The sequence below is a fragment of the Trachypithecus francoisi genome, unplaced genomic scaffold (assembly GCF_009764315.1).
Source record: "Trachypithecus francoisi isolate TF-2019V2 unplaced genomic scaffold, Tfra_2.0 Contig01579, whole genome shotgun sequence".
Classification (NCBI taxonomy): Eukaryota; Metazoa; Chordata; class Mammalia; order Primates; family Cercopithecidae; genus Trachypithecus; species Trachypithecus francoisi.
The window spans coordinates 31,861,168-31,888,261 of NW_022681442.1; the positions used below are offsets into that span (position 1 = coordinate 31,861,168).

General features: G+C 44.2%; 1 protein-coding gene across 1 annotated transcript in view; it reads right to left on the reverse strand.

The window, feature by feature from the left end:
- The window catches only part of ABCC2 (ATP binding cassette subfamily C member 2), a 60,687-nt gene that overhangs the window by 20,044 nt on the left and 13,549 nt on the right, over positions 1 to 27,094 (reverse strand). The window contains exons 7-19 of the mRNA XM_033186090.1: positions 24,459 to 24,693; positions 22,429 to 22,592; positions 21,242 to 21,419; positions 15,433 to 15,687; positions 14,263 to 14,328; positions 12,166 to 12,303; positions 11,451 to 11,597; positions 10,754 to 10,838; positions 9,359 to 9,425; positions 7,737 to 7,863; positions 3,829 to 4,005; positions 2,423 to 2,590; positions 2,111 to 2,291 (exon numbers count right to left, since the gene is read on the reverse strand). Of these exons, the coding sequence (XP_033041981.1) occupies positions 2,111 to 2,291; positions 2,423 to 2,590; positions 3,829 to 4,005; positions 7,737 to 7,863; positions 9,359 to 9,425; positions 10,754 to 10,838; positions 11,451 to 11,597; positions 12,166 to 12,303; positions 14,263 to 14,328; positions 15,433 to 15,687; positions 21,242 to 21,419; positions 22,429 to 22,592; positions 24,459 to 24,693 (1,988 nt within the window). The remainder of the gene's footprint in view (positions 1 to 2,110; positions 2,292 to 2,422; positions 2,591 to 3,828; positions 4,006 to 7,736; positions 7,864 to 9,358; positions 9,426 to 10,753; positions 10,839 to 11,450; positions 11,598 to 12,165; positions 12,304 to 14,262; positions 14,329 to 15,432; positions 15,688 to 21,241; positions 21,420 to 22,428; positions 22,593 to 24,458; positions 24,694 to 27,094) is intronic.

Below are 27,094 nucleotides of genomic sequence, written 5' to 3' on the forward strand. Positions count from 1 at the left end.
CAAACAGCAATGACAAAGATTGCCAAACCACTGGAAACTAGGTGAGAGGCCTTGAACAGATTATTCCTAGCATCTTAAGAAAGAACTAATCCTGCTGACACCTTGATCTTGCCCTTCCAGCCTCCAGAAATGTGTGGCCATTCAGTTTGTGATATGTTGTTAAGGCAGCTAATTAGGAAACTCATACACAGAACCAATCTCAGCGCAGCTCACCTTGCCCTCCTGCCCTTCTCTTCATTCCACCAAGTCCCAGATCCCAGGGCCAACGCAGCAGCATCCTAGGCTCTGGAGCTTACAAAACTGCTCAGAAATGTTCTCTCAGTGTTCACCAGAAAAAGGGCTTATGGGAATGTTTTGCAAACTGTTCTTTGTACACTAAAGACAGGATTCTTCAAAGGAAAAGGGGTTTATAACAGAATCCAGAAACTCAGATCCAGGCTAATCAGAAAAAAATGTTTACCATTAGCATAGGACAAGTGCCCAATTTTCTTACGGTAACCATGGTGATGTGGTTGAGCAATAACTCAGGAAACTCTAGCAGTAGACACTGTTCTTTCCTTGGGACCTTCACTCCCCACTCCAGGCAGGTGCTTTTTGTTTTCTCCAGGCTACTATCTGGAGCACATAAAGGGTTGATGCAAAGCTTTCAATCGCTCCTTTCTGCTGTTCCCTGATACTCCTGCCCCACTCTCCTGGCCGGGCTCCCAATTTCTGTCACCTACACCATCCTGTTCTTTGTTCCCGCCTTCTCCCTCCAAAGCTTACAGACTTCCTGGTTTAGATTTTTCTTCTGTTTTTTTTTTGAGCAGAGATAGGGTTTCACTATATAGCCCAGGGTGGTCTCAAACTCCTGGGCTCAAGTGATTCTTCTGCCTTGGCCTCCCAAAGTGCTGGGATTACAGGTGTGAGCCACCACATCCAGCCCTGGCTTAGATTTTTCTTTCAAACTCTTGGGCTTTCCAGGGTAGTTTTTTTTTTTTTTTTTTTGAGATGGAGTTTCACTCTTGTTGCCCAGGCTAGAGTGCAATGGAGGGATCTCAGCTCACCGCAATCTCTGCCTCCCAGGTTCAAGCAATTCTCCTGCCTCAGCCTCCCAAGCAGCTGGGATTACAGGCATGTGCCACCGTGCCCGGCTGATTTTGTGTTTTTAGTAGACACAGGGTTTCTCCATGTTGGTCAGGCTGGTCTTGAACTCCTGACCTCAGGTGATCCACCTGCCTCAACCTCCCAAAGTACTGGGATTACAAGCATGAGCCATCGAGCCTGGCCCTCCCAGGGTGATTTTAAACCATTACTTGTCCTCACCTCATGGTCAGAATATGCTATCACTTGTAGGCTGTGTAGCTACTCCCTCATCTGACTGATTTCTGGAATGCTCCTACACCCTTCTGCCCTGGCTTTCTCAGACCTGAACTCCTGCTGGTGACCACCTGAGGGTGATAACCAGACCTATGCACAGGACTGCTGTTGGCAGGTCCTTGGGAAGGGTCACAGTAAACAGAGCTCCACTGCTGACTAGGGCTAACTGGTGAACCCAATGGTGGTGATATTAGAGGCTATTGCTATGGTATACTCTGAGACTATGCAACTGCCATAATTTTTTTTTTCTGGTTCAAATGCCCAGTGGTTTTGGTATATTAATCAAAATCGCTTTGTTAGGATTTACGAAGAATTTAGCAGTACACTAATAGTGCCAGCCCAGGAAGTTGTTGAGGAAGTTGTTTTAATGGATTTGGGGTAGATGGGGTAACATGTGTGACTAGAGTCAATAGGAACATGGCATCCCTAAAAGAGGGACTGTTGTGCCACTAGTGTTTCTTCCACAAGGGTTACTCACTCAGACTTTCAGTTGTGCCCTTCTAAAGAGTGTCCTTTGATTGCATGTCAGACATCAGATGAGCAGGATAAGCCACCAGTTTGGCCCAGGCATAGAGTTTCAATTTCTATGTTTCCTCAAAGAGACTCAAAACCCAGAAAGCAGAGTTTTAATCTCTGGGTAGTTCGCTTCCAAATCTAGTTCACTGGATACTGAACAGTTCAGGAAGTAGATACTGGTTTACCATTCCCTCCATGGCCCAAATTCTATCTTGTCCCAATCCTCCTTACATACCTGTGGCTTCTTCTTCAGGGCCTGTATGTCTTAGAAATGTCTTCAGATTCTTAGCAAACTCTCCTTTTTGGGCCAGGAGAGCACTGTAGGATCCTTTCTCTATAATTGTGCCATTCCCCAGAAGTACTATCTCATCCACTTGAGGAAGAAAGTGCATGCTATGTGTAACCAAGAGTCGAGTCTATAAAAATAATATGAAGTTGTGTTAATTACCATATGTCCACCATCTTCCCTGTCTTACTTGCCAGACATGTCCTTCCCTCTCCCTCCCACCCCACCTTTGTATCTTCATCATGTTCAATGATTTCTTACCTTGCCTTTCAACAGGCCATTGGGGCCCAAGACCTTATTAAAAATATGCTTTCCTACATGAGCATCCACAGCAGACAGAGGGTCATCTAGAAGATAGATGTCTAAATTTTGGTAGGTAGCTCTGGCCAGGCTGATTCGCTGCTTCTGACCCCCACTGAGATTTATACCCTGAAGAAGAAAATAATTTATATTAAGTACTACTCCCTAGACCCACCTTCACAGAATCTAATAGGGAGGGGTAAAAGGAAGAAATTTATCCCAATAAGGTGTCAAGGGGTTAAAAATCTAACAAGTTCCTTTATACAAATAAAGAACTGATTCAAATAAATAACTTTAGGCCCAACAATTAAAGATATGGCCAACTTATCACTTTTTATCAGATAATTTACTTATGTAATGGTTTTGTTGCTTGTCACCCCATGAGAATGTAGAACAGAGGTTTTTTCTGTTTTGTTCATGGATGTAACCCCAGCACTTAAAACAGTATTTGGCATATAGTAGGCACTCAATAAGTCTATGCTAATTAATGAACAAAATTACTCTAGAGCTGTATCTTCACTAATCTTCTAACATCTTGAGATTTTTTGTTCCCAAAGATTGCTACATTTATTTCTAGTACTGGGGAGGGAGGATGAAAATATCCTAAATATGCAGGGTTTTTATTTAGAGATTTCAAAATAAATTATGCTAGATCTATATAATAAATATAATATAGTCATTAAAAATCTTTTTCTTTTTTTGAGATGGAGTCTTGCTCCATTGCCCAGGCTGGAGTGCAGTGGCACAATCTCAGCTCACTGCAACCTCTGCCTCCTTGGTTCAAGCAATTCTCCTGTCTCAGCCTCCCGACTAGCTGGGACTATAGGCGCCTGCTACCATGCAAGGCTAATTTTTGCATTTTTAGTAGAGATGGGGTTTCATCTTGTTGGTCAGGTTGGTCTCAAACTCCTGACCTCAGGTGATCCACCCACCTCGGCCTCCCAAAGTGCTGGGATTACAGGCGTGAGCCACTGCGCCCAGCCGTAAAATCTATTTTTAGGAAGGGCCTTTAATAACATCAGAAGATAATTCACAGTAAACGTCTAAGTGTTCAAAGCAGATTAGTAGAATCTTCCTCTGGCCTTGCTGATACAGAAGTAGAATCAGGACACCTAGACTCTGGTCCCACTTCTGCCCAACCTCCTGTGAGATCAACCTTGGGCCAGTCACTGTTAACTTCTTATGGCCTTTGCCTCATCATCTTTGATTTAAATTACGTAATTCCTGTACCTGCTTCCAAGCAGAAGGTTTTAAAATTCTGAGTTATTATGTGGAATATTGTGACCCCATGTAGTTCTTCACCACCATCCTCACTTTTTCTCTTCAATATGCCTTCACCCTTGAAGATCCCTTGTTATCCCAAGTACCTTCTCTCCAATCTCAGCCAAATCTCCTCCAGGCAGCATTTCCAAGTCTGGGAGGAGAGCGCAGGCCTCCAGGACTTGCTGGTACCTCTTTTCATTCAACTCTGCTCCAAAAAGGATGTTGTCCTTTATGGTGCCATTCTGAATCCAGGACTGCTGTGGGATATAGGCAGTGGTGCCCTAGATGAAAAAGGATCAGACCATGTTACAGCCGCACCTCCAGAAATGCAGGGTTGAAGGACGAGGTGGCTGGAGAGGGGGAAGAAACACATGGAGCTTAAATTTGAAGAACTGTGCATCAGGATGACAGAGGATCTGGTATTTATTCATGTGCTTGTAGTTATTCCACTCTCAGGACTCAATATCCTCTTCACCATCAAAAGCCCCCCTTTTTTAGACTATGTTTTCCAGCCATGATCCTGAAAATTAGATGATACATGTGTGTGTTGCTTCTAGAAGAGGGTTTTGGTCAAACCCAATTGAATTTACTAGGAGCAACAAAGGGCTAACACTGACAAGGGAATGGTCCCCAACAGTTTTTGGCACCAGGGACCAGTTTTGTGGAAGACAATTTTTCCATGGATGGGGTGGTGGTGGGAGATGGTTTCGGGATGAAACTGTTCCACCTCAGATCATCAGGCAGTAGATGCAGCCTAGATTCCTGGCATGTGCAGTTCACAAAAGAGTTCGTGGTCCTATAAGAATTTAATGCTGCTGCTGATCTGACAGGAGGTGGAGCTCAGGTGGTAATGCTCGCCCACCGCTCACCTTCTCCTGTGTAGCCTGGTTCCCAACAGGCCATGGAACAGTACCAGTCTGAGGCCCAGGGGTTGGGGACCCCTGGCATAGATGACCTCTTAGGAAGCAAGCTTATATCCAAAGAGAGATGGAGTCTGGGCACAGTGGCTCACGCTTGTGATCCCAGCACTTTGGGAGGTCAAAGTGGGCAAATCACCTGAGGTCAGGAGTGACCAGCCTGGTGAAACCCTATCTCTACTAAAAACACAAAAAGTAGCTGGATGTGGTGGCACGAGTCTGTAATCCCAGCTACTCGGGAAGCTGAAGCAGGAGAATCCCTTGAACCCAGGAGGCAGAGGCTGCAGTGAGCTGAGATTGGGCCACTGCACTCCAGCCTGGGATACAGAGTGAGGCTCCATCTCAAACAAACAAACAAAAAACAGAGATGGAGGCCGGGCGCGGCGGCTCATGCCTGTAATTCCAGCACTTTGGGAGGCTGAGGCAGGTGGATCACAAGGTCAGGAGTTCAAGACCAGCCTGGCCAAGATGGTGAAACCCTGTCTCTACTAAGAATACAAAAATTAGCCAGGTGTGGTGACATGTGCCTGTAATCCCAGCTACTCAGGAGGCTGAGGCAGAGAATTGCTTGAACCTAGGAGGCAGAGGTTGCAGTGAGCCGAGATCGTGCACCACTGCACTCCAGCCTGGGTGACAGACTGAGACTCTGTCTCAAAAAAAAAAAAAAAAAAGAACAACCAGAAATGGAGACCAATAAATGCCTGTGTTTGAGGAAGAACCCAGTTATGAGTTAGCAAGAAAAAAAGCTTCCCCAAAGGAGTTAGAAGACAGACTTAAATCTGTAGTCTGCTCTGCTATAGTGCATGTTTTTAAAATTGCAAATTAGTAGGCCAGGCGCGGTGGCTCAAGCCTGTAATCCCAGCACTTTGGGAGGCCAAGACGGGCAGATCACGAGGTCAGGAGATCGAGACCATCCTGGCTAACACGGTGAAACCCTGTCTCCACTAAAAAATACAAAAAACTAGCCGGGCGAGGTGGCGGGCACCTGTAGTCCCAGCTACTCGGGAGGCTGAGGCAGGAGAATGGCGTAAACCCAGGAGACAGAGCTTCCAGTGAGCTGAGATCGCACCACTGCACTCCAGCCTGGGCGACAGAACGAGACTCTGTCTCAAAAAAAAAAAAAAAAGCAAATTAGTTCATTAGTGATTGCTAAATCAGGAAATGATGTCAGTATATTGTAGAAGAACAGCTGGTTCTTAAATTTTTTTTCCAAGCAGGTCAATATAAATCAATTGGAGGAAGCATTCTCATACTTAAAAAGAAACTCTTAGCAATATATGAAGATCTTAAGAAAAAAAGCTGAAAATCTATAGATATGCCTCTCTTTGGAACAAGCAGTGGTAACAATTCAAAAATGGCTATAATTTTCCCTAAATTTAGCTCTCTGGAAAATTTCAGAGTACTGATGAAGATGCCATGAAAACATTTTCCTCTGTGTTAAAAAAATCATAATTAGCCAGGCGCAGTGGCTTACCCATATAATCCCAGCACTTTGGGAGGCTGAGGCAGGAGTTTGAGACCAGCCTGGACAACATGGCGAAATCCTGCCTCTACTAAAAGTACAAAAGTACAAAAATTAGCTGGGCATCATCAATGATAGACTGGATAAAGAAAATGTGGCACATATATACCATGGAACACTATGTAGCCATAAAAAGGAATGAGATCATGTCCTTTGTAGGGACATGGATGAAGCTAGAAGCATCATCCTCAGCAAACTAACACAGGAACAGAAAACCAAACACTGCGTGTTATTACTCATCAGTGGGAGTTGAACAGTGAACACACATGGATACAGGGAGGGGAACATCACACACCGGGGCCTATTGAGGGCTGAGGGGCGAGGGGAGGGAACCTAGATGACAGGTCAACAGGTGCAACAAACCACCATGGCACACGTATGCCTATGTAACAAACCTACATGTTCTGCATATGTATCCTAGAACTTAAAGTAAAAAAATTTTTAAAAATTAAAAAAAAAAAAAAGTTAGTGGGGCATGGTGGCACATACCTGTAATCCCAGTTATTTGGGAGACTGAGGCAGGAGAATCACTTGAACCCAGGAGATGGAGGTTGCAGTGAGCTGAGATTGCACTATTGCACTCCAGCCTGACTGACACAGCGAGACTCTGTCCCAAAAAATGTATATATAATTGATGAAGACAACACCCTACACCAGATTTTTATTTTGGAAGCAAATGCCATCAAAGATTTAGCTCTCAAAGGAGGGAGAGAGAGGCCCAAGACTAACTGTAATGTTGGGTGCAAATGCCAGTGTTGATTTTACAAGATTACTCTTTTTATTGCTCTCGATGTTATTGCTGTGGTTGGTATTGTTTTTGTTGGTAGTTTGATTACAAAGTTATATAAGATTTTAGTGATCTATTACAGTTCTTTTCCCCAGGTCCTGTTATTTTTATTGTACAGTTTTGCAGAATGTGTGATTTTTCAGAAACAAATACACAGGTAAAGCAGAAATGCCTATACTTTTTTTTTTTTTTTTTTTTTTTTGAGACAGAGTCTTTTTCTGTTGCTCAGGCTGGAGTGCAGTGGCATGATCTTGGCTCACTGCAGCCCTCCTGGGCTCAAGTGATTCTCATGCCTCAGCCTCCCAAGTAGCTGGGATTATAGGCGCATGCCACCATGCCCGGCTAATACTGTATTTTTAGTAGAGACGGGGTTTCACCATGTTGACCAGATTAGTCTCGAACTCCTGACCTCAGGTAATCCACCTGCCTCAGCCTCTCAAAGTGCTGGGATTACAGGCATGAGTCACCGCGCCTGGCCAGAAATGCCTATATTTTGAAGGAAGACATCTCTAATCAACAGTTTTCACACTGTAGTATGCATATGAGAATCACCTTTAGAGCTCCTTAAAAATGCAGATTCCCAAATCTTACCCCCAGCAACTGATTATATAAAGTTGAAATGGGACAGAAAATCACAGTCCACAAATCTACCAGATGTCTCCAAGGCCTCACCTGCTAGCCCTCAGTGCCTTCTCCACAATGAGGCAAAAGCACGAAGGGAGTCAGAGGGAGACTCCCTGCTGACATTCGGGAGTCAGAGGCTTTTGCAATGGCATTCCCTCTCACCTTGATGGTGATGTGCCCGTGGACATTTTCCATTTCTCCCAGCATGGCTGATATCAAGGAGGATTTCCCAGAGCCGACAGACCCCATTATAGCCACAAGTTGGCCTGGCATAATGTCCAGGTTCACACTGAAAGAGAGGAATGTCTTTGAAGGAGATAGCAGGGGTTGGGTATTGAAGAGTAGTTCAAGTCACTTCTCTGAGTCTCCATGAAGTCTGGTATTAGGAGATTTCCCCTCAAGATTGGAAAATTTGCCTTGGATATACAAGACCCCAAAGTGCTTCTTTAATACTTTTTCTTTTTGTTTTTTCTTAGCTCTAAAGGCTAGAGAATGAGCCCCAATGAGCCCTAATTTATCCAACTCATCTGTAAGCTGTTTGTGCCAAATGTACATGATAAAATTCTCCTAGAACGAACATGGTTACCCATTGAACAAGACCCTGTTGGGGGCCTGGAGACCTGGCTTGGTTCAAGTCCCAACCCTGACACTGCTGGGCTATGTTATCTTGGAAGGTCACTTCCTTTGGACTAAGGACCCCTCCTTTCTTACTAATGGGATTGGACTAGATTAACATTTCCCAAATTTAGCTACTAAATGTGTCACCTGGAACATTTGCTGAAAGTAGATTCCCTGGCCTTTCTCCTGAATATTTGACTGTATCTGGCTGGGTAAGGGCCCACACTGGAATAGGTTCCTGGAAACTCTGTGTGCCAGTCCTGTTATTTGAGTTTCTAGAACAGTAGGAACATTAGGAACTTGTTCACAGTCTTTCTGAATCTGCCCATTGAGTTGAATGTCTTCCAGACCTATAACAGTAAGGTGGAAGCCCTGCCCAGTTTCCTCTCTGGAAAGGGAACCTGCTGGGTTAGGAGGGTTCAGAGCAGATGCTCCTGCCCCTAACTCATCCTGGGGCTAGCTCTGGAGTCCATGTTAAAGGCTATAGGAACAAGATAGAGGAGTGGGAAGTCGGGAGTATAGTAAGGAGACAATAAGACGTGCTCAGTCGTCCGAGACCGTGCCACTGCACTCTAGCCTGGGCGACAGAGCAAGACTCCATCTCAAAAAAAAAAAAAAAAAGATGTGCTCAGTTGTGAAGAAAGAAAGACATGGCCTATTCAGGCCCCTGGTGTACTCTGTGTGCTGTGCTCAGTGGATGAATTGGGTGTGCTATTATACATGGTGCTTAAGAGACACACTACGTGCAGAAGATTCACACTAAGAAGCCAGATTCCAATGTTCCTGATCGCTATTCTTGGATGAATGAACTTATACTGAATTCAGGTTCTTGTGTTTATCTTCTACCATACCCAGAGAGGCAGCCACCTGCTAACACTGCACTACCTCCATCCACAATCTGCACACACAAATGTCTTCATGGGATTACAGCTGGATATTCATGGTCCCATAGTAGGAAAGCAGGGTGGCAAATACAGTTATCAGGGGAAGGGGCTGAGAACCTCTGCTTTCAGCTCATCTCTCCAGGGGTTTGTCCTGCACTGGTATCTAATTGAAGACACGCACATAGCTCATTTCCCCATTTATTCTATTACATGGAATTTTCTGAGAATAGGCCAGGCAGTGAGAATGCTAAAGAACATTAGGATGGAAAGAAGGCAACTCACTCTCGGATTGTGGCTTCCACACCACGTTCCCAGGTAAAGGAGGCCTCAGAAAACTGCACGGCTTTGTCTGTTGAGAAAAAGCCCTCTTTTAGTCAAATGTACATCCCCACATGACTGTCTGCCCTTTCTCAGCCCTCATGTGTCTCTGCTTTCTCCATCAGCACCCGGGATTGTTTCTGCTAAGTGCTGGCTCCTATGCTAACAGGAGGCAAATGAAATCTCCTAGAATGAGACCAGAAGTGGCCTGCATATGAAGTCCTTTTTTTTTTGAGTCATGGTCTTACTTTGTCACCCAGACTGGAGTGCAGTGGTGCAATCTCGGCTGACTGCCACCTTGACTTTCCAGGCTCAAGAGATTCTCCTGCTTCAGCCTCCAGGTAGATGGGACTACAGGCATGAACCACCATGCCCCGCTAATTTGTGTATTTTTAGTAGAGACAGAGTTTCGTCATGTCACCCAGGCTAGTCTCCAACTCATGGACTCAAGCAATCTGCGAGGCTCAGCCTCCCAAAGGCCTGGGATTACAGGCCACTGCGTCCAGCCTAAAGTCCTTTTTTTTTCGTTTTGTTTCATTTTGTTTTTTTGAGATGCAGTTTCACTCTTGTCACCCAGACTGAGTGCAATGGTGCAATCTCAGCTCACCGCAACCTCCACCTCCCAGGTTCAAGCGATTCTCCTGCCTCAGCCACCCGAGTAGCCAGGATTACAGGCATGTGCCACCACACTCAGCTAATTTTGTATTTTTAGTAGAGATGGGGTTTCTCCATGTTGGTCAGGCTGGTGTGTCAAACTCCTGACCTCAGGTGATCCGCTCGCCTCGGCCTCCCAAAGTGCTGGGATTACAGGCGTGAGCCACCATGCCCAGCTAAAGTTCTTTTTGATTCAGAACTCTCAAGCCTACTGGAAGGCCAGATTCCTGACCTATGGATACTCTGGGTATACACTCAGGCCCTCTGTTGCCCAGTCCCCTTGTATGAATTCCACCTCCATATATAAATCCTCCCCACCATGGATTCCAGTCCTACTGCCCACTCTGGCCATGGCTGGCCCCCAACCTTTAAACCTTCAGAATCTGAGTATTCTTTCACTCTAGGCTACCGTCCCAATCCCACACACTTGGCTCCATCCCGACTTCTGCTTTCTGGATGCTTTGCAGGATTCCCTGCTTATCCTCAGAAGAGCTGGCCCAGCTTTATTTAGCAATCTAGTTGAGCAATCTGCTCTAAGTGTAAACATAATTCAAGTAAGAACAGTATGTATCTTATGCAAGCATAGGCTCAAGACAAATCTCCAAGCTCTCTCTTTCAGTTTGCTGCTGCTAAGTTCTTGCATTATCAAAATTCTGGCACCAGCACTGCGAATAAGTTTGGGAAGCAACTTCCAAATTTATTTACCAAAATTGCAGTCATGTCGAATGGCAGATGTGTCCAAGTCATCCCCTCCCAAGTACTTCTCCAGCCGCTCTGTGGAAACACCGGCCTAGAGAAGGACACAAAGGATCTCAAGAATCAAAGTCAGTAACAAGCACAAGCAGAGAGATTTTGACTTTGTCATTAGCCCATGATTTTCTATTTGCCACAGCTGGCATCTCCTAAGCTCCACCAAACTCAGCCCTGGAAGCTATCCCACCATAGACAGATGGAAGTGGGTGCTCTATTTCAGTCCTTTAGCAAACTCATGGAGTTCAACTCCTCTGCTCTCTCCAGTCATTGGCCCTAATTCCAGAAACTACCTCCTGCCTTCTAAGACAAAACTTAACTTCTATCTGGTTCTGGTAACTAGGCCTTCTCATCAGTCTGCTGCCTGTCTGGTGACCTTCCTCTACAGCTCTGGTACTTGTCGCATATCAGTGACTATGCTCAGGTAGATGAGATTGGTATAATTATCCTCATTTTATAGTTAGATAAACTGGGGCTCAGAAAACTCATGATTTTTATTAAGGTCAAACCACTGGTCTCCAGAAATCAAACAGATCTCTCTCTCTTGAAAGTTTACCAGCAAAAGTTAGACATGGGATGTGATAGCCAGTCATTCTGGACTCCAAGGCTTTTAACCAGAGATAGGCAGTCATCAGCAAGAGTGCCGACCTACCTGGAGCATGGAGGAGATCATCATGGGAAGCATGCTCAGGGGAAAGCGCAGGATGTTGAAGAGAGTAATGGAGGTGAAGGCCTTTTGTGCATCCAAAATATTGTTGCTATCCACCAGGACATAAACAGAAAATGTGACCACAGATACCTGGAAAGGGCAAGGTCATAAGCAATTTATTCCTAAAAGGGACAAAGCAGCATTGTGCTAGGTTTCAGGAGCACCGTATATCAGAGCTGAAGGCGCCTTAAAGATGATCCAGCCTCTTCATGTACAGATGAGAAAACTGAGCCCGGGAGAGGAGGACATATCTTCCCCAAGGTCACAAGGTCAATTAATGAATTACTAGGACCAGAGTTCAGGTCTCCTGGATCCTATATCAGTGTTCCTTCCACTATAGACCTACACCACCTTCCAAAGAAGACAATAAAGCCTCCTAAGCCAATCATTCCTGATACCACATTCTTGCTGTGCATCCTAAAAAGTTGCTCTGGGCTGCCAGACCACTGTACAGTACATGAAGGTGAAACTAGAGCTGGGGGTGTGGGACAAAGGAGGAAAAGCAGCATGGGGTAGTGAGAGGGACAAGTCCCCTGGATCTTGTGGTCAGGCCTAGAGGTGCCAGCTAGTCTATCAAAAGTGAACTTCCTCTTCAGGAAGCTGATGCAGGTCCAGGTGAACACCCAGGCGAATGCCCATGGACCCCTCTGCTACTCACCAGGACTGGAGTTAACATGAAGATGAACATTACTACACACTGTAGTTGACTAAAGGCCAGCAGGTTCTTGAGCTCTTTCTTCCGGAGGTTCTGGACTTGGTCTCTGAATGAAGGTTCCCAGGCAAAATATTTCAGGATCTAATAAGTTGAAAAAAAAATACAGCTCACGTGATTGTCCCCGAGAGGGCACCAGTGTATCTGATCCACCCATGTTTCAGGATATAGTCCCCAAAATGTGGGGAATAGAAATCCAGATTATAAAGTATGATTACAGAAAGGTAGCTTGTATTTGTTGACAACCTACTATGTACAAAGCATTTAAAATACATTATCTCAGTTTATAACAACCTTAGTATGACTAACTGTTCTAGTTTGCCTGGGACTAAAGGGCTGCCCAGGACACAGGCCTTCCAGTACTAAGACTTAAAAAGTTCTGGGCAAATCGAAGTGAGTCACCTTACATTTGTAGAGTTATTATCTTCATTTAAACGATAAGGAAACAAGCTGAGAGAGGCAAGGGAACCTTCCCAAACTTTTGGCAAGTTAAACCACCCAGTGGTAGAGCTGAGATTCAAAACCAGCTCTCCTTTTAGTTTTGCCACATTAACAGAAGGACATATCAGAGCTCTGTGTGGAGAATTAACAAGGAGTTAAAAGGGGGCTCTGTTTTATTTTTAAGACGTTTAGGATAATGTTAAGATGCATTAATTCAAAACAATATTCAGTTAAACGAAATCATTGGTCACCTCTGGAGGATGAAATGCATTATCATGAAAGCTGGTAAATGGAGGGAAAGAAGCAAGAATTTATTCTGCCTATCCCATACAAACTTCATTTTAGGGTAAACAACAAGTTGATGAAAGATAATTCTTCTTCATAAAATTCCAGCTAATCAATGTCAATGGAATAACAGAATTAAAAAATTTCACTCTTTTGCAATTCCTGATGAAATAACAGACCTAGGCCATGATCATAAAATTCTCACAATAGTGTTTTTCACCTTGGTGGCATATTAGAATCACCTAGGGAACTTAAAAAAAATACATGTTTGGGCCTCACTCCCAAAGAGTCCAATTTAAATGGTTTGAAGTAGGCCCCCAGCCTCAGTGGGTTTTACAAACTTCAAATTTCTCAGGTGATTCTAATGTGCTGCCAGCATCACAAACTACCACTCTAGTGAAAGACTAGCAGGAAATCTTGTAAAGGATGGATCAGGCTGACACTGCCTGGGCCCACTCACGTCATCATCGCTGCAGTTTGGAAGCACACAGCACCACTTGAAAGCAACCTGGTACTCCTACCCCCAAATGAAATCTAAATCAATCAAACCTTTAGATCTAACTATCAATTTACAGGAAATAAGACAAATAACCTAGTTTTTTTGGAATGACCAAGACAAACACACACACACACACACACACACACACAGAGAGAGAGAGAGGAGAGAGAGAGAGAGAGAGAGAGAGAGAGAGAGAGAGAAACTGTTGTAGATTAAAATCACTATCAATTAAATACCATACCATGCATGGACATTTTTTGGGTCCTTATTCAACCTAACCAACAGCAAAACAAACAAACAAAAGGCACATATGAGGCAAATGGAGAACTTTGATGGTATCAAAGAATGTTAATTTTTTTTTGTAGGTATGATAATGGTATTGTGTCTATATTTTAAAAATAAGTTAGAGATACATACACAGTATTTATGAATGAAAGGACAAGATCTCTGAGATCTGCTTTAAAATAATCAAGCAAGTGTGAGGGGAATGGGTTTATAGATGAAACTAGTTAGGGCATGCTGATAATTCCCGGAGCTGGGTGAAAAGTTCGTAGGGGTTCATGATAGTCTCTATTTTTCTATATGTTTAAAAACTTCTACAGTAAAGTGTCAAAACAAAACAAGCTATTTAGGGAGAAGAAATAGAAATAGAGGCTCAACAGAGGACCTGAGAGGGACAGGAGGACATGAAACAAAAGTCATGTGACACAACTGGCCGAGAAGCCGGAATCCATCACCTCTACCAGGGTTTGCGAAGGTCAAGAGAGCTGCTGCTTCTGTCCTTACCCACAGAGAGCCACCTACGCTCAGATCCTCACCTTGATTCCACTAAGAATCTCATTCATGATCTTTAAACGTTTGTCTTTATTCTTCATATTTTTGACCTGCCAGGAAAAAAGCAAAAGAAAAACAATATACGCTTCCATGAGAGAGGGCTCAGGTTTGCTGCAGACCTCAGGCCTCACTGCTACTTTGTGACTGTCACTTAGTAAGAACTTGAGGTGCCCAGTGATGGGATTCACCACCCTCCACTCTCTTTGCCCACTCCGTTCCTGCCACACCCATCTTCTTTCTGATCCTTGCTTGTGCCAAGCTTGTTTCTGCCCCATAGCCCTTGCCTGACTGTACCCAGCTCCCAGGCTGTTCTTCCCCTGCCCTTCCCAAGGCTTTCTCCTTTATAATCAGGCTGTGTCATTCAGAGTTCAGCTTAAATGTCCACTCCCCAAGAGGTCTTCCCTGAACTCATTGAAAATAGCCACCCATTCACTCACTATCTCATCACCCTGTTGAATTCTCTGTATAACACTTATCATGATCTAATATTTTTCTTCTTTGTGTATTGCCTGTCTCTCCACCATCCCACCAGGTAGAATGTAAGATCCATGAGAACAGGAGTCCTAACTCACTACTGTGTTCTCAGAGAAGTAAGATATGCAAGAAATATTTTCAAAACAATTATTTGTAACTTGAATGCAAAACAAATGAGTGAATAAATCATATACATTGTCAAGTCCACCCACCCAACCTGTGACTTCTGGCAGGACTGAGGACACTGTCCACACAGAACCCTCCCACCTGGTGGTAGTGGGGTGATTGCCAAGGCTCAGGCTGAAATTTGGATCACTCATGCGACTGTTCTCTGTGGTTGGTTTAGATTGCTATAACGGAGAAGCAGGGCCCCAAATCACTGTTACTAGGGCAGCCCACCAGAGCAAGAGGGAAGAATTATGTGCAGCATCTCTGGGGCAGCCCTTCCTTCTCCAGTCAGGCTCTTCCCTCTAACATGAATGCAGGGGAGTGTATATAAACCCTAAGAGTCATCAGAAGATGAAAAGGGAACTCAGAGAAAGCCAAGTACACTTGAGATGGTAGAAAGTCTTCCACCAGCTTTGACTTGCCCAAACTCCCATTAAGAATTAGAGTAGAGTAAGAAAAAGGGTTTACACTTTAAAGAAAGCATATATTCTTCTGGGTGACTCTTTCTTTACCTGAATGGTCCTACTCTTGGTGGACAGTATCGCATTAATTGGGATTACAAGCACCATCACCCCAACACCTGCTAAGACTGAGGGTCCCAACTCTCTCCATAGGAAGAAGATGGATAAGACAATCTGTAGAACACTTGACCACAGCAAGTGTATGAAGTTGGTCACATCCATGAGCTTCTGGGCATCCACAGACATCAGGTTCACTGTTTCTCCAACGGTGTACTCCTTCCTGGCCAAGTTGGATAGGGTCAATGCCTAAAGATAAAGATTGAAATTGGGACCCAATGACAAAGCCAGGGATACTAGGGAGTAGAAGAGGAAGCTCAGGAAGTGAGATTACAATGGAAGGATGTGCTCCATATGGACACAGCTTCTCCAAGGCACTGTGACTTCTTGCCTCCAAATCTTATACATGGTGTTCTCTCATTCTTGACCACTCTTTCTTCCTATTCCCACCTTCCTCCAACCCTACACATCCACACACTTCTTTGCCCAAAAAACTCCTATTTATCCTTTGGTGTCAGCCGAGATGTAACTTCTTGTGAGAAAACCACCCTGACTACAAAGTTGGGATTAGATACTTGTCCTGTGTACTCTCATAATATCCTGAGCTTACCTTTGTCATTACATTCATCACAATGAACCATAATTACCTTGTTTTTTTTCTGTTTCTCCACTAGATGTAAACTCTGTGAGGATGAGGGCATCTATCTATTTCACTACTATATTATGTGGCACATAGTAGAGAATCAAATACTGAAGGATAGAAGAAAAGGAGGGATGGATGGATGGAAGGAGAGAGGGAGGAAAGGAAGGAGGGAACCAGCATGTATTGATTTTGACCTCAGAAGCTTTTGATATGGCAACGTTATTTGGAGTCATACTCTTATGAAGAGGTTGCAATAATTCCCAAGAAGGACAGAGAATTTAGAATGAAGAGAAAAACTTCAGACTTCATACTTTGAAGTAAAATGACTTTTGTAGGCCTGGCACAGTGGCTCACACCTGTAATCCTAGCACTTTGGGAGGACGAGGCAGACAGATCACCTGAGGTCAGGAGTTCAAGACCAGCCTGGCCAACACGGCGAAACCGCATCTCTATCAAAAATACAAAAATTAGCCGGGCATGGTGGCGGGCGCCTGTAATCCCAGCTGCTCGGGAGGCTAAGGCAGGAGAATTGTTGGAACCTGGGAAGCGGAGGTTGCAGTGAGCCGAGATTGTGCCATTGCACTCCAGACTGGGCAACAGAGCGAGACTCTGTCTCAAAAAATAAATAAAATAAAAGACTTTTGTATTGTCAGGATTTTTCAGACACTGTCTAGATGCCTGGTCTTGTAGTATGGGCTTCCTGTTCTCATGTTAGAGAGGTCAGGAGGTTGATATCCACAAGTCTGTCACTTACAACAATGCCTTGCACAAATGTATCAGAGTACTGAAACCAACTTGCACTATGCCACCAAGACATGGGGTAGGCTGCATCTTTCTAGAAGAAGGAGAGCCACGTTGTAATTCCCAGAAAGACAGTGTACGGGCTACAAGTGGCCCGCACTACTTCCATCTCCTCCTAGAAGCACTACTGCCATCTTAATCCACCAATACATTCTTTGGAACATATCAGGATTCTTGGCTGTACAGTAAAAAGAGGAAAGTTTTCTAAAATGTTGGACCATCAAGGTTCTAGAGGAATCAGCCCACTGCTATGCCTTCCTTTTGGTATGGAAGAGGGAAGAACAAAAAACAACTAACAACATCTAATTGCCCTTCAAGGTAATCACTACACATTTCTATTTTCAGTAAATTTAGTCCCAGTACGTATCTCAAAATATTAAGAGCTATTTAAGACAAACCCACAGCCAATATCATACTGAATGGGCAAAAACTGGAAGCATTCCCTTTGAAAACTGGCACAAGACAGGGATGCCCTCTCTCACCACTCCTATTCAACATAGTGTTGGAAGTTCTGGCCGGGGCAATCAGGCAGGAGAAAGAAATAAAGGGTATTCGATTAGGAAAAGAGGGAGTCAAATTGTCCCTGTTTGCAGATGACATGATTGTATATTTAGAAAACCCCATCGTCTCAGCCCAAAATGGCCTTAAGTTGATAAGCAACTTCAGCAAAGTCTCAGGATACAAAAATCAATTTGCAAAAATCAGAAGCATTCCTATACACCAACAACAGACAAACAGAGAATCAAATCATGAGTGAACTCCCATTCACAATTCCTTCAAAGAGAATAAAATATCCAGGAATCCAACTTACAAGGGATGTGAAGGACCTCTTCAAGGAGAACTACAAACCACTGCTCAATGAAATAAAAGAGGACACAAACAAATGGAAGAACATTCCATGCTCATGCATAGGAAGAATCAATATCATGAAAATGGCCATACTGCCCAAGGTAATTTATAGATTCAATGCCATCCCCATCAAGCTACCAATGACTTTCTTCACAGAATTGGAAAAAATTACTTTAAAGTTCATATGGAACCAAAACAGAGCCCACGTTGCCAAGACAATCCTAAGTCAAAAGAACAAAGCTGAAGGCATCATGCTACCTGACTTCAAACTATACTACAAGGCTACAGTAACCAAAACAGCATGGTAGTGGTACCAAAACAGAGATATAGATCAATGGAACAGAACAGAGCCCTCAGAAATAATACCACACATCTACAACCATCTGATCTTTGACAAACCTGACAAAAACAAGAACAAAAATTAATTCAAGATGGATTAAAGACTTAAATATTAGACCTAAAACCATAAAAATCCTAGAAGAAACCTAGGCAATACCATTCAGGACATAGGCATGGGCAAGGACTTCATGTCTAAAACACCAAAAGCAATGGCAACAAAAGCCAAAATTGACAAATGGGATCTAATCAAACTGAAGAGCTTCTGCACAGCAAAAGAAACCACCATCAGAGTGAACAGGCAACCTACAGAATGGGAGAAAATTTTTGCAATCTACCCATCTGACAAAGGGCTAATATCCAGAATCTACAAATAACTTAAACAAATTTACAAGAAAAAAATCAAACAACCCCACCGAAAAGTGGGCAAAATATATGAACGGACACTTCTCAAAAGAAGACATTTATGCAGCCAACAGACACATGAAAAAATGCTCATTGTCACTGGCCATTAAATAAATGCAAATCAAAACCACAATGAGATACCATCTCATGCCAGTTAGAATGGCAATCATTAAAAAGTCAGGCAACAACAGGTGCTGGAGAGGATGTGGAGAAATAGGAACACTTTTACACTGTTGGTGGGACTGTAAACTAGTTCAACCATTGTGGAAGACAGTGTGGCAATTCCTCAAGAATCTAGAACTAGAAACACCATTTGACCCAGCCATCCCATTACTGGGTATATACCCAAAGGATTATAAATCATGCTGCTATAAAGACACATGCACACATATGTTTACTGAGGCACTATTCACAATAGCAAAGACTTGGAACCAACCCAAATGTCCATCAATGATAGACTGGATTAAGAAAATGTAGCACATATACACCATGGAATATTATGCAGCCATAAAAAAGGATGAGTTCATGTCCTTTGTAGGGACATGGATGAAGCTGGAAACCATCATTCTGAGCAAACTATTGCAAGAACAGAAAACTAAACACTGCATGTTCTCATTCACAGGTGGGAATTGAACAATGAGAACACTTGGATGCAGGATGGGGAACATCACACACCTGGGCCTGTCGTGGGATTGGGGAGAGGGGAGGGATAGCATTAGAAGATATACCTAATGTAAATGATGGATTAATGGGTGCAGCACACCAACATGGCACATGTATACATATGTAACAAACCTGCACATGGTGCACATGTACCCTAGAAGTTAAAGTATAATAATTTTAAAAATTAATAAATAAATAAATTTAGTCCCAGTAGCCCTTGTTTGGGGACAACTCCTGGCTTTGTGATTGTAGCCACTGAAATTATCTAAGCCTTATTTTTCTCCATAAAATAGGGATAATGTACTTATTTCACAGGGCAATAGCCCTGTGAATTGATAGTAAATGTAAAAAATGTTCCATAAGTAGTGAAGCATTGTCTAAACATATAAATTAGTAATTTTTTTCCACTTTTCTAATAGTGATATTTATTTGAATAAAAGTATCATTGAGGGTTCTATTTTATAAATCTCTTTATTGATTGTAACAGTTGCAAAACCTGGAATATTAAGAATCAAAATAGTGTGAATGAATAATCACAATTATGAAAAAATTGTAGAAGTGTACTTTACTAGCAATGGCTGAAATAGGCTGGTTAGTGACCTCATAACCTGTAAACCAGCAGAAACTCTGTCTCTCCAGAAGGAATAAGGAGATTGTAAAAATCAACTGGAGGAAGACAAATTCCAGTAGGGGGGTATCTGGGAGTTCAAAGGACGTGGCCAGAATTCTGATCTAAAGACACTTGGATTATCTGCCACTGTCTCTCAATGAGCCAACATCTACTCAGGGAAGACAAAGACAAAGTGTTGTTTCTAGAGAGGAAAGCAAAGGAGAAAAGTAGGAACTGTAATAGAGAAGTCACCATGATGGAACTTTGCAGTGATGGAATAAAAAAAGGAAGAGAGTCAACTAGTGTTCCAACCTATAAAAACATTGGAACCTATCTCCTGATGGATGAATTTTCTCCTTAAGCTTGTCGTCACTGATCATAACTACTGTATTTTCATTTCTTAAGGAACAAAATGGGACTTCATCTTGGTATGGAGGACATGAGGAACATACAGTTGCCTTGAGAAAGTTAACCCTCAAAAACAATGTATCACCCGGGCGCTGTGGCTCATGCCTGTAATCCCAGCAGGGAGGGAGGCCAAGGTGGGCGGATCATGAGGTCAGCAGATCGAGACAATCTTGGCTAACACGGTAAAACCTCGCCTCTACTGAAAATACAAAAATGAACTGCGCATGGTGGCACACGCCTATAGTCCCAGCTACTCAGGAGGCTGAGGCAGGAGAATCACTTGAACCCAGGAGGCGGAGGTTGCAGTGAGCCAAGATTGCACAACTGCACTCCAGCCTGGGCAACAGAGCAAGACTCCGTCTCAAAAACAACAACAACAACAACAACAACAACAGAAACAACAACAACAAACCACCACCACCACTAACAAAAAAACCCAATGTATCAGCGGGAAGATGAACAAAATCATCTTAAGGAAAAGAAAAAGCTTCCAGGTCTGCAGAACTCAGTAATCAGCATGAATGTATTTACAAATTGAAAAAAGAAGTCAGGCAGAGGAGGGTTGGGTTAGCGCTAAAGGTTAGGAAAAGAAGTTGCTAGGTGAAATTTGATCTGGGGAGATGGAGCTCTGGCAAGATTGCAATTTGAGATGGATACACCAGGTCTCTGAGCTGGGTTTCATTAAGTATTTGAGTTGAATGTTGGTGGTTTTAAGAGTTTGACCCTTCACCAGCTTCTTTTCTGACCTTACATTCTTTTCCAAGGCATTTTACCTTGTCAAGAGACGCAGGAAGAGATGGATGGGTAGCCAAGCCTTCAGGGCTGCAAGGTGGATCCTGAGCACCAGAACAGCTTGCAAGCTTCTCCCTGGGGAGTACCTTTTCCCTCCTGGCCTCTCCACCCATTGTTTGTGAACACACTTCTCATAATCTAATTTCCAAAGAAACATCTAAAGGAGGCTGTATGGTCAGTCAAAATTAAGTGTTGAGATGAGTTATCATTTCCATCACATTTTCCTCAACCTTGGAATCAATGCTCATATTTACTGAGGGGATTTTCTTTGGTGATACCTGCCATATTCTGCTTACCTTCTTATATACAGAAGCCATGACAGCTGTCCGTACTTTTATACCCAGCATGAAGCACAGCTGAAAATAACACTGAAGGCAGAAAGACTGAATGAGAGCCGCAGTGAATAAGAGGATTGCACAGAGATATCCAATCCACAAATACGTGTCACGGTCACTTGCAAAGGAGATCAGCAATCTGCCAGAGAAAAGCCAAGTTAGTTATATCCATAAGGCCTCCGAGGACACCTCTCTCCTCATGCACAGCCAGCTAGACTATGCTACCTTTATACTATAGGTAACAAAAGTGACCAGAATTGTCCAAAGCCTTTGAAAGACCTAAGCTCTACAGTTTTACCAGTGTTCTTTTTGTTTTGTTTTGTTTTTGATACAGGGTCTCGCTCTGTTGTCCAGGCTGGAGTGCAGTAGCAGGATCATAGTTCATTAAGCCTCGAGCTCCTGGGCTTGGGTGATCCTCCCACCTCAGCCTCCTGAATAGCTGGGTCTTCAAGTATGTGCCATCACATCCAGCTAATTCTTTTCTTTTGTAGTGATGGGGTCTTGTTATGTTGACCAGCCTGGTTTCAAACTCCTGGCCTCAAACAATCCTCCTGCCTCAATCTCCCAAACTGCTGAGATTACAGTCATGAGCCACCATGCCTCGCCTGGCGTTCTTGCTTTTACTTGGAGATGAGCAGCAAGAGCGTAGGGTTTATAACCCATGGCTGTGAGAATGGATAACTAAAGAAATGCTCCACATAGCTGCCCCTGCAATGCTTTGGCCCTGTTTTTCCCTGCAGGTGGTTCATTCTATAGATCATGGCAGATTTTGAAGTCTTGTCAAGATTAACCTGAACCTCCCATGGAAGGCTGTGATGGAGCGATGAAGTCAGTTACGCTCCAGGGGTACGCTGCCCACCCCTTGGGCCTGGCTCAGCCCTTAGCAGTTTAACAAGAAAGAGCCCCGAACAAATACCCGGCCCCCTGTGAGGAGAGAAGACATGGAAAAGAGAGAGGCTAAAGTACATATCATCATACATCTTGAAAACTGTCTGCAGTCTTCATGAACACAATGCTAAGGTGGAAGAAAATGATGAGCATTTTTACAAAATGGGAACTGAAGAAAAGCTGCTGCTTGCACACACAGGGGCAAAAAGGAGGGTGGCAGAGGAGGCCCTGAAAGGACCATCCAAGGCCTGAGGACTCACTTCAGCAGCTGAGGACTCACAAACGTGAAGATGTCATTCACTAGCTTCAGTAGGAACGATTTCAGGAGCACCGTGTAGAAAGTTTTGAACAGAGCCTTGATCAACCAGGATTTTGGAACATCTTTTTTGGTCCCAGACTTCTTTTTTTTCTTTTTAACGTCATCCTAGGTACAAAACCAAACAACAGTGTCCACAGAGTTAGTCTGTTCCTGGCCTGAGCAGCTTCAGGATGGTCAGCCTGTGAGCCCCGTGGCCTTCTATGTCCAGGTTTTGATAGTCTCTCCCTGGCCTAGTTGCTTCTGCCCTTCTAGCTGCCTGCACTGTTCCACTCTCCCACTGCTAACTGATACTTGTAATCTATTTTGGGTTAGAAAACCAGGAAACTAACCTGGTAAGAGTCCCATGTAAAAACAGAGACCCATCTGCGTGAGGGCCTGAGGGGCAGTCCTGAGAGCGAAGGGCCTGGGCATGGTGCTGAGAGGCCCTTTCTGTTCTTTTCATGCTTGTGGTTGCTGTGAGATGTTATGGGTTGAACTGTAGCCCTACCCCCAAAAGCTGTGTTGAAGCCCTAACCCCCAGTACCTTAAAATGTGCCCTTCTTTGGAAATAGGGTCTTTGCAGATATAACCAAATTAAGATGAGGTCACTGGGGCCCTAATGTGGTATAACTGGTATTTTTACAAGAAGAGAAGAGACAGACACAGGGAGAAGATGGTCCTGGGATGGTGGAGGCAGAGATCAGAGTGATGCATCCGGAAGTGAAGGAACGCCAAGGTTACTGGCAAACACTAGAAGGTGGAAGAGAGGATTCTCCCCTCCAGGTTTCGGCGGGAGCATGTCTGCTATCTTGATTTCAGCCTCCTGGCCTCCTGAGCTGGGGACAGAACATTTCTGTTTTAAGCTATCCAGTGTGGTACTCTATCATGGCAGCCCTGGGAAACACACACATGGGGCATTACAACTCAGTCACCAGCCTCTTTGTCTATGCTTTGGCCTCCTCATTACATCCTCCTGAGTCTCATCTTGCCCCAGATTCCAGCTTCTCAGCCTACCAGTGACGCTTTCTCATAATGTCTTCCACTGAGGTTCCATCTGATGGGTCTCCCTTTGCTGGGACAACTGCCCTGGCTTCCCTTCCAGCTTCTACTCTTGCCCCCAATGATCCATCCTCTGGGGAGCTGCCCAAGTAAGCTCTTTACAACATGAATCCAATCTCCTTACTCTCTGCTCAAAACTTTCCACTGGCAATCAGACTTCAGATAAAGTCCAGATTCCTTATTGTGGCCCACAAGGGTCCACACAGCTTAATCCTTGTCCACTTCCTTGAGCCCATCTCACCCCATGCGTACCCTCTCCTGGATCTTCTTGCCATTCCCTGAGCAAGTCAAACATGTTCCCCTCTCAGCCTCGCATGCCTGCTTCTTCTGACTGGAACACACTTCCCTCTGACTGTCCCTCGGAGGGCTTGATCTCATCATTTGAGTGTCTGTTCAGATATCGTCTCCTCTGAGAAGCTTCCCCTGTTACCCTGTCTAAAGTCGCACTTCACTCCAAATACACTACTGCTTTATTTTCTTAATAGCTATGATTACTTTCAAAGAGTAACCTATATATGGGCTTACTATATATTTTCTAGCTCTCAAAAGATGAGCACTCTTTTAGTGCCCGGAATGGTCACTGACACACAGTTGTGCTCAATAAATATTTTCAAGTGAATGAATCAACAAATTGGCTGCTCATGCTAATTTGTACCAAGGTGGAAAATCTAGAAATGCTAAGGTATTATTTTTTTGAAAACTGTATTTCATCACGGAAAATTTCAAAAGTACCTCAAAGGAGAGAGAACAGTACATTACACCCCATATATCCATCACTAAGGTAGTATTAGTATTATGAATACCATTAATAATAGGAAGTGCACTGAGAAGTACAAAGTGCTGTAAAAATGTAAGGACAGAATCGCCATGATGCTGATGTACTCTTGCCTGAAACGCACAGCGCGCTCACACAGACACTCAAGGGAAAGTTACCAGGACAAGGACATCTTGACTTTGACTCTGATTCTTGTTCAAGCCAGGCAGCCTGGCTCCAGAGTTCTGCTGGGAGCTCTTCTGCTGCCGTTTCTGGAGTGCCCGCCTGGCTTTCTGCAGCTCTGTCTTCATGTGCGTTTCAAACTTGCTCACTAGTATCTTGGTTTTCATCTCTTCATCAACTTCCCAGACATCTTCGAGTGTCAGAGGATGCTTGTAGCCTTTCAGAATGATGCTGGAACAAAAGCGAACCACAGGGTGAGACTCCCCAGGATGGGTCAGAGGCTATCTCCACCACTTCTCTCAGAACCTACCTCCAGGTTCTGGGATAGAGGGACAGAAGAATGGGACTATCCCCATCTCCTGGCCCTTTGAACTTGACAGAGGAGTGGGGGGAGCAGAAAAAGGAATGGACAGGGTCAACAGAATGTGTTAGAAGACAAGAGAAGGGAAAGAGAGCTAAAAGAGCATCACCTTACCCTGCCCTTGCTCCTTTCTCCTCAAACCCTGGCTGCCTCTCTGCAACGCTGGCATCTCCTTGGGGGCCTCCTTGATGCCCTCAAGAAATAAAGCAGCCCCTGTGGCATCTTTGGTTTTGTGTGTGTGTGTGTGTGTGTGTGTGTGTGTGTGTGTGTGTGTTTTGAGACAGGAGTCTCACTCTGTTGCCCAGGCTGGAGTGTAGTAGCGTAATCTTGGTTCACTGCAGCCTCTGCCTCCTGGGTTCAAAGTGATTCTCCTGCCTTAGCCTCCCAAGTAGCTGGGATTACAGGTGTGCACTACTCCACATGGCTTCTTCTTTTTTTCTGTTGAGATGGAGTCTCAATATTGTCACTAGGCTGGAGTACAGTGGCGCAACCTTGGCCTACTGCAAGATCCACATCCCAGGTTCAAGTGATTCTCCTGCCTCAGCCTCCCAAGTAGCTGGAATTACAGGCACACACCACCACGCCTGGCTAATTTTTTATTTTTAGTAGAGACAGGGTTTCACCATGTTGGCCAGGCTGGTCTCGAACTTCTGACCCCAGGTGATCCACCCGCCTCTGCTTCCCAAAGTGCTGAGATCATAGGCATGAACTACTGCACCTGGCCCCTGGCTAATTTTTGTATTTTTGGTAGAGACGGGGTTTCACCATGTTAGCCAGGCTGTTCTCGAACTCCTGACCTCAAGTGATCTGCCCAACTCAGCCTCCCAAGGTGCTGGGATTACAGGTGTGAGCCACTATGTCCAGCCACTGTGCCATCTCTCTTGATCAGGGCTCTTAGCCAGGAGTTTGAGAATATAGATGGAAAATAAATTATATATATGTTTAGAGACATGGTCTTTCTCTGCCCAGGCTGGAGCGCAGTGACACAACCATAGCTGATTGCAGCCTCAAACTTCTGGGCTCAAGTGATTTTCCTGCCTTGGCTTCCCAAAGTGCTAGGATTACAGTTGTAAACCAGCACACTTGGCCTAAATTATATATTATATTGTTATTTTGGAAATCCCACATTTTCTTTTCTTTCTTTCTTTCCTTTATTTTTTTTTGGGGGGGGGGATGGAATTTCGTTCTTGTCACCAAGACTGGAGTGCAATGCTGTGATCTCGGCTCACAGCAAACTCTGCCTCCCAGGTTCAAGCGATTCTCCTGCCTCAGCCTCCCAAGGAGCTGGGATTACAGGCATGTGCCACCATGCTAGGTAATTTTTGTATTTTTAGTGGAGACGGGGTTTCACCATGTTGACCAGGCTGGTCTCAAACTCCTGACCTCAGGTGATCCACCCACCTCAGCCTCCCAAAGTGCTGGGATTACAGGCATGAGCCACCGCGTCAGGCTGAGAAATCCCACATGTTCTCATAGCTCACTTATGCTCATCACTACTTTGAAATTATGGTCATTGTTAGACTCATCACTAGATCTTGTTATTTAATGCATTAATAACAAAGTCTATGTATTACTAAATTATGCATTTGTTTTTTAAATATTTTGGTAACTATATTTCAATATATTTGGTTTTGTTTGGAATCCAATGTCTTTCATTTTATTTTATGCATTTAAAACACTTCCTGAGAAGGGATTCATAGACTTCACCAGCCTGCCAAATGGGTCCCTGCAACTATAAAGGCCAAGGGTGTCTGTTCTAGATCCTCTGGTAGCCCAGGCCAGCTATTTCACCCCTTACCCTCCAAACCTGCCTCCAAGTTTTGCTTTTCCTGTCCTACTGCCTCTTTCCTCTTCTCCTGTGGGACTCCCAGGCTACCGAAAACAAATCCCCCTCCTTCTTCTCCTTAGCATCCCAATCTGCCCACTGGAGGGCTTGGATTAAGTTGGTCTGTAAGTTTTAACACTCTCTGACTCTAAGTAGAAGAGAAATGGAGGTCACAGGAGGCATTTTTAAAAAATTAATCTTTCGGTTGGGCGTGGTGGCTCATGCCTGAAATCCCAGCACTTAGGGAGGCCAAGGCAGGCAGATTATGAGCTCAAGTTCTAGACCAGCTTGGCCAACATGGTGAAACCCCATCTCTACTAAAAATACAAAAATTAGCTGGGTGTGGTGGCTCACACTGCAACCCCAGCTACTTGGGAGGCTGAGGCAGGATAATTGCTTGAACCCAGGAGGTGGAGGTTGCAGTGAGCCAAGATCACACCATCGTA